Source organism: Caloenas nicobarica, chromosome 37 (assembly GCF_036013445.1).
Source record: "Caloenas nicobarica isolate bCalNic1 chromosome 37, bCalNic1.hap1, whole genome shotgun sequence".
In the NCBI taxonomy this organism is placed as follows: Eukaryota; Metazoa; Chordata; class Aves; order Columbiformes; family Columbidae; genus Caloenas; species Caloenas nicobarica.
The window spans coordinates 76,772-89,631 of record NC_088281.1 but is presented as its reverse complement, the minus strand read 5'-3'; the positions used below and the strand labels follow the sequence as shown (position 1 = coordinate 89,631).

Below are 12,860 nucleotides of genomic sequence, written 5' to 3'. Positions count from 1 at the left end.
GTTTAGCCACGCCCATTATTTGACCACGCCCCGCCGTTGGGTCCGCCCCCCGCCGTTGGGCCACGCCCCCGCCGTTGGGCCACGCCCCCGGGAAGATGGCGGCGATGGCGGCGCTGCGGGCGCTTCGCTGGCGGCTCCCGCGGCTCCGGGGCCCGGCCCGAGGCCTCAGCAGCGCCGTGAGTGGGGCGGGGGGACACGGGGACCGGCCTGGCACCCCCGGCCCTGCCTGGCACCCCCGGCCCTGCCTGGCACCCCCAGGGCCGGCCTGGAACCCCCGGCCCGGCCTGGAACCCCCAGGGCCGGCCTGGAACCCCCGGCCCGGCCTGGCACCCCCGGCCCGGCCCCCCCGCCCTGGGCCTGTCCCCACGTCACGGTGTCCCCCTGTCACTACGTCCCCACGTCCCCACGTCCCCGTGTCCCCTCCCTCCATCCCAGTGTCCCCATATCCCTCAGCCTGTCCCCATGACCCCACACCCCTGTGTCCCCCCAGCCCACTCCTATGTCCCCACAGTCCCGAGTCCCCACGTCGCATCCCCATGTCCCCGTGTCCCCATGTCCCCGTGTCACCATATCCCTGTGTCCTCATGTCCCTGTGTCCCCATGTCCCCGTGTCACATCCCCACGTCACGTCCCCATGTCCCCATTTCCCTGTGTCCCCATGTCCCCGTGGCCCTGTGTCACATCCCCACGTCACGTCCCCATGTCCCCATATCCCTGTGTCCCCATGTCCCCGTGTCACATCCCCATGTCATGTCCCCATGTCCCCATTTCCCTGTGTCCTCATGTCCCTGTGTCCCCATGTCCCCGTGTCACATCCCCACGTCACGTCCCCATGTCCCCATATCCCTGTGTCCCCATGTCCCCATGTCACATCGTCACATCCCCATGTCCACACGTCACGGCCCCATATCCCCATGTCCCTGTGTCCCCCCATGCCTGTGTCCCCATGTCCCCGTGTCCCCATGTTGCATCCCCATGTCCCCACGTCACATCCCCATGTCTCCCCATCTCTATGTCCCCCCATCCCCATGTCCCCATATGCCCATGTCCCCCTGTCCCCATGTCCCCACATCCCCGTGTCCCCATGTCCCCACATCCCCTTGTCCCCACGTCCCCCTGTCCCGATGTCCCCATGTCCCCACATCCCCCTGTCCCCCCGTCCCCACTCTTTGGCCCCCGGGGGTAGCACAGGAGGGAGGTTCCTGGGGCCCTCGGGGGTTTTGGGGAGCGGGCAGCAGCAGGAGGGGACCCGGGGGGGCCCGGGGGTGACCCCGGGGTGCCGGTGCCGCAGGAGTTCCCGTCGGAGGAGAAGCCGCAGTTCCCGGGCGCCTCGGCCGAGTTCGCCGACCGGCTGGAGTTCATCCAGCCCAACGTGCTGTCGGGGATCCCGGTTTACCGCGTCATGGACCGGCAGGGCCACGTGGTCAGCGCCGACCAGGACCCGCAGGTCGGGGACACGGGGACACCGGGGACATGGGGCCACCTGGGGACATGGGGACACCTGGGGACACCTGGGGACATGTGGGGACACGTGTGGACATGTGGGGACACCTGGGGACATGTGGGGACACGTGGGGACACCTGGGGATGGGACAAGATGTGATTGGCAGGGCCACGTGGTCAGCACCGACCAGGACCCGCAGGTTGGGGACACGGGGACACCAGGGACATGGGGACACGTGGGGACACAGGGACACCCCAGGGGTGGGACAGGACAGGACCAGCAGGGCCACGTGGTCAATGCTGACCAGGACCCACAGGCCGGGAGCACAAGGGACACCCACGTCCCCAAATCCCCATGTCCCCAACCCCCATGTTCCCAACTCTGTGTCCCCGTATGTCCCCAAATGTCCCCAAATGTCCCTGTGTCCCCAAACGTCCCGGTGTCCCGCAGCTGCCCAAGGAGCAGGTGCTCAAGCTCTACAAGACTATGACGCTGCTCAACACCATGGACCGGATCCTCTATGAGTCCCAGCGCCAGGTGGGGACACGGCGGGGGGACACGGGGACACCCCCCGGCACCGGAACCCCCCGTGACACCCCATGTGTCCCCCGGGTCCCCCCCAGGGCCGCATCTCGTTCTACATGACGAATTACGGGGAGGAGGGGACGCACGTGGGTAGCGCGGCCGCGCTGGACGACGGAGACCTGGTGTTCGGGCAGTACCGGGAGGCGGGTGAGGGACACGGGGGACACGGGGTTGGGGACACGGGGGTTTGGGGACACCGGGGGACACGGGGTTGGGGACACAGGGGGACATGGGGGTTTGGGGACACGGGGGTTTGGGGGCACTGGGGGACACGGGGTTGGGGACACGGGGGTTTGGGGGCACCAGGGGACACGGGGTTGGGGACACAGGGGGACATGGGGGTTTGGGGACACAGGGGTTTGGGGGCACCGGGGGACACGGGGTTGGGGACATGGGGGTTTGGGGACACAGGGGTTTGGGGACATGGGGACACAGGGGTTGGGGACATGGGGCTTTGGGGACACGGGGGTTTGGGGACACAGGGGTTGGGGACACCGGGGTTTGGGGGTGTTTCCCCAGGGGAGCAGTGTCCCCATGTCGCCAGGGCTGTCTCCATGTCCCCACGTCCTTGTCCGTGTCCCCATGTCCCCATGATGTCGCCATGTCCCCTGTCCCAGGGGTGCTGCTGTACCGCGGGTACCCCCTGGAGCTGTTCATGGCGCAGTGTTACGGTAACGCCAGCGACCCCGGCAAGGGCCGCCAGATGCCCGTGCACTACGGCTGCCGCCAGAGACACTTCGTCACCATCTCGTCCCCGCTGGCCACCCAGATCCCGCAAGGTGAGCGTCACCGCGTGTTCCCAAACTGCCCCGTGTCCCCAGACCCCGTGTCCCTGTGTCCCCGAACTGCCCCGTGTCCTCAAACCCCCATGTCCCTATGTGTCCCCCATGTCCCCAAACCCCCGTGTCCCCCCACGTCCCCGTTTCACCAAACCCTCTTGTCCCCCGTGTCTCCTGTGTCCCCATGTCCCCAAACTCTCCCATGTCCCCCCACGTCCTCCCTTGTCCCCGTTTCACCAAACTTTCTTGTCCTCGTGTCTCGTGTCCCCATGTCTCCAACCCCGCCATGTCCCCAAACTCTCCCATGTCTCCCCAAGTCCTTCCATGTCCCCTTGTCCCCCCATGTCCCCCCATATCTCCATGTCCCCCCAAATCCCCCCACGTCCTCCCATGTCCCCCGTGTCCCCCACGTCCCCCACGTCCCCCGTGTCCCCGCAGCCGTGGGTGCCGCCTATGCCATCAAGCGCGCCCACGCCAGCCGCGCCGTCATCTGCTACTTCGGGGAGGGGGCGGCGAGCGAGGGCGACGCTCACGCCGGGTTCAACTTCGCGGCCACGCTCGACTGCCCCATCGTCTTCTTCTGCCGCAACAACGGCTACGCCATCTCCACGCCCACACACGAGCAGTACCGCGGCGACGGCATCGGTAACGCGCCACGGCAGGGGAATTGGGGTGTTAAAAAAAATTATTTTTTTACATCTTAAAAATTGAAGTTTTTAAATTTTGAATTTCAAAATTTTGAAACTTGAAAATTTTAAATTTTTTTTAAATTTTAATTTTTTAAACTTTAATGTGGAAGTCTTAATTTTTTTGTTTTGGGGAGTTTGTGGTTTCGTTTTTATTATTTAACTTTAAATTTTAAAAGGTTGTTTTGGGGGAAATTGGGATTTGTCTTTTTACTTTTCAATTTACATGCTGGGGATTTTGATAGGTTTTGGGGGGATTTTTAAGGGGTGCTTTGGGGTGATTTTGGTGAGTTTCCGGGGATTTTTAAAGGGTATTTTGGCGGGTTCTGGGGTATTTTGGTAGGTTTGGGGTATTTTGGGGTGGGTTTCGTGTGGTTTTTGCTGCGGTTTGTGCCATTCCCGCGTTTGGCAGCGGCGCGCGGCCCCGGTTACGGTTTGCTGTCGATCCGCGTGGACGGGAACGACGTGTTCGCCGTGTTCAACGCCACGCGGGAGGCTCGGCGCCGCGCCGTGGCCGAGAACCAGCCCTTCCTCATCGAGGCCATGACCTACCGGTACCCAATGGGACACACTGGGCTGTACTGGGACCTACTGGTTCCTACTGGGATCTACTGGTCCCTACCGGTTCCTACCGGGACCTACTGGTACCTACTGGGACCTAGTGGTTCCTACTGGTTCCTACCGGGACCTACCAGCGCTTACCAGAACCTACTGGTTCCTACTGGTACCTACTGGTTCCTACCGGTGCCTACCGGGACCTGCTGGTACCTACCGGGACCTACTGGTACCTACTGGTGTCTATTGGTGCCTACCGGGACCTACCGGGACCGCCGGCCCCAAATCCGCACGTTTTTCAGGAGTTTTTATGGACATTCTTCCCAGTGGCCCCAGTGCCCCCAGTTTGCCCCCAGTCCCACTCCCCATCACGCCCCACGCACCAACGCCCTTCAACAGCCGCGGCGCATCCCCCGTTGGTGCGAAATTCCCCGCTTTTGGGTGTTTCTCCCCGTTTTCCCGCAGCATCGGGCACCACAGCACCAGCGACGACAGCTCCGCGTACCGGTCGGTGGACGAGGTGAATTACTGGGACAAGCAGGACCACCCCATCTCGCGGCTGCGGCACTACATGGCGAACCGCGGCTGGTGGGACGAGGAGGAGGAGAAGGGCTGGAGGAAGAGCACGCGCCGCATGGTACCGGATTTGGGGAGAGTCCCGGGGGGTTTGGGAAAGAAACCGGGGGGTTTGGGGAAGGGATTGAGGGGGCTTGGGGGGAGGATCGCTGGGGTTTTGGGGAGGGAGAGCCCCGGGAGTCTGCGGAAGGATCCTCAGGATTTGGGGGAAAAATCCCTGGGATTTTGGGGAGATCCCCAGGATTTTGCGGAGTGGGATCACTGGGATTTGGGGGAGGGAGATCCTGGGGGTTTTGGGGGAGAATCCCTGGGACTTTGAGCAGGGAGAGCCCCAGGATTTTGGGGAGGGTCCTTTGGGATTTTGGGGAGGGAAATTCCCAGGATTTTGGGGGGAGAATTCCTGGGATTTTGAGGAGGGAGCGCCCCAGGAATTTGGGGGAGGATCCTCAGGATTTGGGGGAAGAATCCCTGGGATTTTGGGGGAAAGGTGCCTGTGATTCTGGGGAGGAGAATCCTGGGGATTTTTGGGGAGAATCCCTAGGACTTTGAGCAGGGAGATCCCCAGGATTTTGGGGGAGGATCCCCAGGATTTTGGGGGAGGGATCCTCAGGATTTGGGCGAGATGCCCAGAATTTTGGGGAAGACAATCCTGGGGATTTGGGGGAGAATCCCTGAGATTCTGGGGAGGGAGATCCCCAGGAATTTGGGGTAGGATTCTCAGGATTTGGGGGAAGGATCCCTGGGATTTTGGGGAGGGGAATCTCAGGGATTTTTGAGGAGAATCTCTGGGGTTTTGGGGAGAGATCCCTGGGATTTTGGGGAGGGAGATCCCAGGGACTTTGGGGGAAGGATCCCGGGGTTTTGGGGAGGGGAATCTCAGGGATTTTTGAGGAGAATCCCTGGGAGTTTGGGGAGAGATCCCTGGGATTTTGGGGAGGGAGATCCCAGGGACTTTGGGGCAGGATCCCGGGGTTTTGGGGAGGGGGACTCGCGGGGTTTTGGGGCAGGACGCCGTGATTTGCTCGGGTTGCTCCCGGTTCCGCAGGTGATGGAGGCGTTCGAGCGGGCGGAGCGGGAGCCCAAGCCCAACCCGCAGCTGCTGTTCTCGGACGTTTACCGGGAGATGCCGCCGAACCTGCGCCGGCAGCGAGCGGCGCTCGAGCGGCACCTGCAGCTCTACGGGGAGCATTACCCGTTACAGCGGTACCAACCCGTGACCCCCCAAAACAGCCCCCCAGAATAACCCCCAATAAATAAAATAACCCAGCTCTACGGGGAGCATTACCCGTTACAGCAGTACCAACCCGTGACCCCCCAAACAACCCCCCAATAAATAAAATAACGCAGCTCTACGGGGAGCATTCCCCGTTACAGCGGTACCAACCCGTGACCCCCCAAATGACCCCCAGAATAACCCCCAATAAATAAAATAACCCGGGAGGGCCCAGCGCTGCTCGAAACGGGGCAAAAACCCGAGAAACGCGTCGGTCGCTGCCGAAAAAACCCAAATCCACGTAAGGGGGGCACGAGCCGCAGCCTTTTAGTGTTGCTGGGGGGCACAAGGGGGGTGAGCAGCCCCCTCCCCTGCACCCGAAAACGGGGGAGACCCAGGAAAGCGGGGGGGACGCGGGGAAACGAGACCCCCTGCGCCGCCATCTGGGACGCGTCACACGACACGCCCCGCCCCTAGCACCATGGCCACGCCCCCGCAGCCTGTAGCCCCGCCCCTAGCACCACGGCCACGCCCCCGAGCGCGTCACCGCCTTTGCCCCCGCCCCTAGCACCATGGCCACGCCCCCGAGCGCGTCACCGCGCCCACGCAGCCGGTCGGCCCGGGGTTCGATTCCCCGCTGCTCCCCAAGGATGATACAGACACCCCCGCCCCGCGATATTTGGGGTCCCCCCCGCAAAATAAACCAAGCAGCGGAGCCGCGCGCTGGAAAACATTAATACTTTATGTAGCAGAATCACAGTTTCACGGGGCGGGGACAACAAAATTAGCTTTTTTTTTTTTTTTCTATTTTTAATATTTTTTTATCCTTTTCCACAGAAAAAAAAAATATGGGACCGCCCCTCTCCCCCCCGGCAAGTGCAATAAATAACATGAAGCAGAAAAACCCACAACCCCTCCCGGGGGAAATGGGGCGGACGGAAGGGGGGGGTGGGGACTCCCCTGCTGTCCCCAAATGTCCCCCCCCAAAAAGTGACAGCGGGGGGGGGGGTTGACAACATCGTGTGTGTGGGTGCGTGTCCCCCCACACAAAAAAAAACAAAAACAAAAACAAAAAACCAAAAAAAAAAAAAAAAAAAAAAAATCAACATTTTTTCTCATTTTTGGGGAAGGAAAGTGGAAATGCACAGAAAAAAAAAGGCAAAATTAAGGGGCCCCCCCCTCAGTGCTCAGACACATCTATGTGGGGGGTTATGCCCCCCCCAGGAAAAGTGGGGACCCCCCCTTCATTTGGGGACCCCCCCCAAGACGCTGCCAGAACTATTTTTTTTTGGCTATTAAACAAGGTGAATTCAGCCCAAATCTGTTTGGTCTGTTTGGGGGGGCACAGACAGGACAAACCCCCGGGGGGGACACAGGACACGTCCCCGGGGTGGGGCAGAAGCCACTGCGGTCGATACAATCAGAGAATGGTCGTTGAGAGTCCGGGGGGGTCTGGGGGGGATGATGATGGGGAAAAATGGGGGGGGGGGGGGAGTCCAGGGAAATAGGGGAGGGGGGGCGGTGAGTGAGGCACGTGGTCCTGTGGGGGGAGGAAAAAAAGAGGCGGGGTGGGGGAGGAAAAAGAGAAACCAGTTTTTAGCGCTGTGCTGCCAAGGGGTGTCCGCCCCTCTCGGGGTGGGGGGGTCTCACCTGGGGGTTCAGCAGCTGCAGGGCGGCCGAGGCGGGGGCTGTCCCCCCCGGGGCTGGCGGAGCTGGCGCAGCGACGCGTCCCCGTATTGGATCCCTGAGCCCATGCGCTCCGGGTCCAGCTCACCTGGGGGGGAATAACATGGGGGGGTCAAATCAGAACCCCCCGATATCCAAAACCGCCCCCCCGGGATCCGGAATCTCCATCCTGGGACCCAAAAACCTCCATCCTGGGACCCAAACTTCCCTTGGACTCAGAATTTCCTTCTCTGGGATTCGAACCTCCAGCAAAATCCATAAATTCCATCCCCTGGATCCAAAATCTCCATCTCTGGACCCAAAAACCTCCATCCCCAGAATCCAAAACCTCCATTGGGAATCAAAACCTCCATCCTTGGACCCAAAATCTCTATCTCTGGGACTCAAAACCTCCATTGGAATTCAAAATTTTCCTTCCCCAGGACTCAAATCTCCACTAAGGATCCAAAATCTCCATCTCTGGACCCAAAACTTCCATCCCCGGGATCCAAAACCTCCACCAGAATCCAAAACTTCCATCCCCAGCATCCAAAATCTCTACTGGGATTCAAAATTTTCCTTCCCCAGGATTCAAACCTCGAGCAAAATCCGAAGTTTTTGTCCCCAGGGTCAAAAATCTCCACCTCTGGTCAAAAATCTCCACCTCTTGCCCCAAAACCTCCATCCCGGGACCCAAACTCCCCGTTTTCCCTCCCGAAAAGCTGGTGCGGCGCTGCCGTACCTGACTCGATTTTGTTCAATATGGTCCTGGCGCACTTCAGAAAAGCTTCTTCCACATTCTCCCCGGTCAGGGCACTGGTCTCCAGGAACATCAGCTCTGGGAAGGCAAGAAAAAGCCCGTTAATTGGAGCCTAACGAGGAGCCGACATTTCACCCCGCGGTCTCTCACCATGGCGCTTCACCCCGCGGTCTCTCACCATCGTGTTTCACCCCGCGGTCTCTCACCATCGTGTTTCACCCCGCGATCTCTCACCATCGTGTTTCACCCCGCGGTCTCTCACCCCGCGGTCTCTCACCATTTTCCTACTCTGCCATCTCCCACCGCAGCACTTCACCCTGCCATCTCTCACCATCATGTTTCACCCCGCGGTCTCTCACCCCGCGATCTCTCACCATCGTGTTTCACCCCGCGGTCTCTCACCATCGTGTTTCACCCTGCAATCTCTCACCATCATGTTTCACCCCGCGGTCTCTCACCCCGCGGTCTCTCACCATCGTGTTTCACCCCGCGGTCTCTCACCATCGTGTTTCACCCTGCAATCTCTCACCATCATGTTTCACCCTGCAATCTCTCACCATCATGTTTCACCCCGCGGTCTCTCACCATCGTGTTTCACCCCGCGGTCTCTCACCATCGTGTTTCACCCCGCGGTCTCTCACCATCGTGTTTCACCCCGCGATCTCTCACCATCGTGTTTCACCCCGCGATCTCTCACCATCGTGTTTCACCCCGCGATCTCTCACCATCGTGTTTCACCCCGCAATCTCTCACCATCGTGTTTCACCCCGCAATCTCTCACCATCGTGTTTCACCCTGCGATCTCTCACCATCATGTTTCACCCTGCGATCTCTCACCCCGCGGTCTCTCACCATTTTCCTACTCTGCCATCTCTCACCGCAGCACTTCACCCTGCCATCTCTCACCATCGTGTTTCACCCCGCGGTGTCTCACCATCGTGTTTCACCCCGTGATCTCTCACCATCGTGTTTCACCCCGCGGTCTCTCACCCCGCGGTCTCTCACCATCCTCCCACTGCAGCACTTCACCCTGTGATCTCTCACCATCGTGTTTCACCCCGCGGTCTCTCACCATCATGTTGCACCCCGCGGTCTCTCACCATCGTGTTTCACCCCGCGGTCTCTCACCCCGCGATCTCTCACCATTTTCCTACTCTGCCATCTCCCACCGCAGCACTTCACCCTGCAATCTCTCACCATCGTGTTTCACCCCACGATCTCTCACCATCATGTTTCACCCTGCGATCTCTCACCATCATGTTTCACCCCGCGGTGTCTCACCCCGGAGTTTCACCCCGTGATCTCTCACCATCCTCCCACTCTGGGGTCTCTCGCCCCGCCGTTTCGCCCCGCCGCCGTTCCGCCCCGCCGCCGTTCCGCCCCGCCGCCGTTCCGCCCCGCCGCCGTTCCGCCCCGCCGCGCTGTCCCCCTCTCACCGTTCTCCTGGGCGAACCGCGACGCCTCCAGGAACGTCACCTCCCGCTCGGCGTCCAGATCCTTCTTGTTCCCGCAGAGGATGATGACGATGTTGGGGCTGGCGAGCGTGCGCGCGTCCGTCAGCCAGTTCGTCAGCGCGTTGTACGTCTCCCGGCTGCGTTTTGGGGGGAATTACGGACATTTTGGGGGTGCTGAACCCGAATTCCCCCCGCAAAGGCACTGAGACCCACCTGGTGATGTCGTAGACCAGCAAAGCGCCGGCTGCGCCGCGGTAATAGCTCCGAGTCACCGACCTGGGGAGGAGGAGGAGGGTGAGGAAGGTGCTGGACGGTCCCCCCCTCAAAATGGGGGGTCCTGGCCCCCCCTTCACGGGCTGCGCTGTCACAGCGGCGGGAAAGTCTTAATTCTTAATTAACTCCTGCACAAATTCTGGTTTTTCAGCTACAAAATTAAAAATAATGGAATATTCTTAATTAATTCCTGCATAAATTATTTTTCTTTCCAGGCATAAAATTAAAAATAATGGAATATTCTTAATTAATTCCTGCATAAATTATTTTTCTTTCCAGGCATAAAATTAAAAATAATGGAATATTCTTAATTAATTCCTGCATAAATTATTTTTCTTTCCAGGCATAAAATTAAAAATAATGGAATATTCTTAATTAATTCCTGTGCAAATTCTGTTTTTTAAGCTACAAAGTCGAACATTTTTAACTCGTTCCTGTGCAAATTCTGGGTTTTTTTCAGATACAAGACTGAAAATAATTGGATATTCTTAATTAACCACCAGAAAAATTCCGGGTTTTTTCATTTTGGAAAGTGGTTTTAACCAAAAAGAAGCCCCCAAAAAGCTGGAAAATATTTAAAATAAAGCATTTTTGGCTCTGGCACCGTGGGGATTCTCCAAACCTGAACCTCTCCTGTCCGGCCGTGTCCCAAATCTGCAATTTCACCGTTTTCCCACCAACGTTCACAACTTTGGAGCCGAATTCCACCCCGATTGTGTGGTTCGAATCTTGTTTAACTGCGAAAACAACAGAAAAATGTGAAAAACAAAACTGAATTGAGTTTTCCCCGCGCTGGCATTTCAGTTTTCCCACCCAGTTTATTCTCCGACGACGGGAAACTCGGTACGAGACGATTTTGCGAGCGGAAATGTGCTAAAAAATGCAAAATTAAACCCACAAAGTGCCGGGAAAAAGGTTTTTTTCATGTTTTACTTCCAATTAAACGGCCTCAAAACCTCCCCCCCACCACATCACGAAATAAACCCAAAGGTTTTGGGAAGAAAAAGACACAAAATTCTGTTTATACACCAAAATATAGAAGATTTTTTTCACGCCAAGGACAAGTTGAGGCTCCAAAATAAAAAATAAAAAAAAACCAAACGCAAACCACATTTTTTTGAGCACCGTTTTTTCCAGAGACGAATCGGTCGGGACAAAACAGCCAAAAAAACCCCCAAATAACCCAAATTACACTTGTTTTCGATGAACTGGTGCAGCAGACAGGACTTCCCGGTGCCGGCGCTCCCGATCACCAGGAACTTGAAGAGAAAATCTGCAGGAAAAGGGAAAAATCGTGATTTTTTTTTTTTTTTTTTAAGGTTCAGGTGCTTCAAACCGATTTCCTGCCCACCCGCTTCAAATGGGGCAAAAATCACCCCCCAAAAAACCCCCAAAAAGTGGGTTTAGGGGTTCCCCATCACAGACAGAGCCCCACAGGCCCCCTATAGGGCCCCCAAACCTCCTATAGGGACCCCCAGACCCCCTATAGGGCCCCACAGAACCTCTATAGGGCTCCCATAGACACCCCCCCAACCCACACAGGGGCCCATAGAACCCCTATATGGACCCTAGACTCCCTATAGGGCCTCCCAGACCCCCTATAGGGTCCCCATAGACCCCCCTCATCCCACACAGGGACCCATAGAACCCCTATGGGGCCCCACGAACCATCTATAGGGCCCCCTAGGCAACTCCCCACCCCAATCGGGGGCTCCACACACTCCCTATAGGGCCCCCCATCCTACATAGGATCCCATAGACCCGCCCTGTGCCAGACAGGGCCCTACAGACCCCCTATAGGGCCCTAGAGACACCCCCCAATCCCACACAGGGGCATCACAGCCCCTCTCTAGGGCCCCCAAAACCCCTGCAGGGCCCCACAGCCCCCTATGGGGTCCCCACAGCTGCCCCCCCATTCCACATAGGGCCCCACAACCCCTCTATAGGGCCCCACTCACCCTCCATAGGGCCCCACAGCCCCCCTATAGGGCCCCCCAAACACCCCCCACCCCACATAGGGACCACAGAGCCCCTCTCTAGGGCCCCCCAACCCCTATAGGGCCCCCCAGCCCCTCTCTAGGGCCCCCCAACCCCTATAGGGCCCCCCAGCCCCTCTCTAGGGCCCCCCAACCCCTATAGGGCCCCACAGCCCCTCCATAACGCCCCACAGCCCCCTATAGGGTCCCCACAGCCCCTCTATAGGGCCCCACTCACCCTCTATAGGGCCCCCCAAACACCCCGCACCCCACATAGGGACCACAGAGCCCCTGCAGGGCCCCCAGACCCTCTCTGGGCCCCCAAACACCTCCCACCCCCCCCAGAGACCCCCCCATCCCACCCACGGGCCCCACGGACCCCCCCGCATCCCGCGCAGGGGCCCCCAGACCCTCCATAGGGCCCCACAAGCGCCCCCCGGCGCACGCAGGGCCCCCCCGGCCGTTCCCCGCCCCGGGCCGCCCCGGGCCCACCGTAGGTCTCGGACATGCTGGAGCCGCGGCCCGGCCGCCTCCGCCGCTACCGGGCCGGACCGGAGGGAGCGGGTGCAATATGGCGGCGCCCTGGGGAGCCGCTTCCGGGGTTCTCGCGCATGCGCGGCCGGAGGGGCTGCCAGGAGATGGGCGGAGCCAGGCGCAGGGGAGAGGCGTGGCGAGGGGAGTGGGCGGGGCTAAAGGGGCGCTGGGATTCTGGGTCCTAAACTCCGGTCGCGCCAAACCGCTCGGGACCCCCCCGCCCCAAATCCCACAAATCCGTGACCCCCCCAGCCCCAACTCCCCCCCAGATCCATGCACCCCAACAGCCCCAACCCCCTCCCCAAATCCACAGCCCCCCAGGCCCTAAACCCCCCAAACCCGTGGACCCCCCAGCCGCAA

General features: G+C 59.4%; 2 protein-coding genes across 4 annotated transcripts; one reads left to right on the top strand and one right to left on the bottom strand.

The window, feature by feature from the left end:
• The first annotated feature begins 40 nt into the window (after nucleotides 1-40).
• BCKDHA (branched chain keto acid dehydrogenase E1 subunit alpha) lies at nucleotides 41-6,881 on the top strand. 2 transcript variants are annotated; one of them, XM_065655074.1, is made up of 10 exons: nucleotides 41-176; nucleotides 1,292-1,447; nucleotides 1,895-1,981; nucleotides 2,068-2,176; nucleotides 2,647-2,808; nucleotides 3,247-3,453; nucleotides 3,907-4,048; nucleotides 4,515-4,686; nucleotides 5,671-5,828; nucleotides 6,676-6,881. In XM_065655074.1, exons 1-10 carry the CDS (start codon nucleotides 96-98, stop codon nucleotides 6,725-6,727), a joined length of 1,326 nt encoding a protein of 441 aa, XP_065511146.1. In that variant the 5' UTR covers nucleotides 41-95; the 3' UTR covers nucleotides 6,728-6,881. The 2 variants fall into 2 exon arrangements, with proteins under 2 accessions (XP_065511146.1, XP_065511147.1); XM_065655075.1 differs by lacking the exon at nucleotides 6,676-6,881 and having other exon boundaries at nucleotides 42-176; nucleotides 5,671-6,008.
• Nucleotides 6,568-12,550, bottom strand: RAB4B (RAB4B, member RAS oncogene family). Of its 2 annotated transcripts, none has more exons than XM_065655079.1 (8): nucleotides 12,459-12,550; nucleotides 11,183-11,263; nucleotides 10,613-10,727; nucleotides 9,931-9,993; nucleotides 9,700-9,854; nucleotides 8,246-8,341; nucleotides 7,489-7,612; nucleotides 6,568-7,378 (listed from the first exon to the last, which is right to left on the bottom strand). In XM_065655079.1, exons 1-7 carry the CDS (start codon nucleotides 12,472-12,474, stop codon nucleotides 7,497-7,499), a joined length of 642 nt encoding a protein of 213 aa, XP_065511151.1. In that variant the 5' UTR covers nucleotides 12,475-12,550; the 3' UTR covers nucleotides 6,568-7,378; nucleotides 7,489-7,496. The 2 variants fall into 2 exon arrangements, with proteins under 2 accessions (XP_065511151.1, XP_065511152.1); XM_065655080.1 differs by having other exon boundaries at nucleotides 9,700-9,797.
• Between the last annotated feature and the right edge of the window lie 310 nt (nucleotides 12,551-12,860).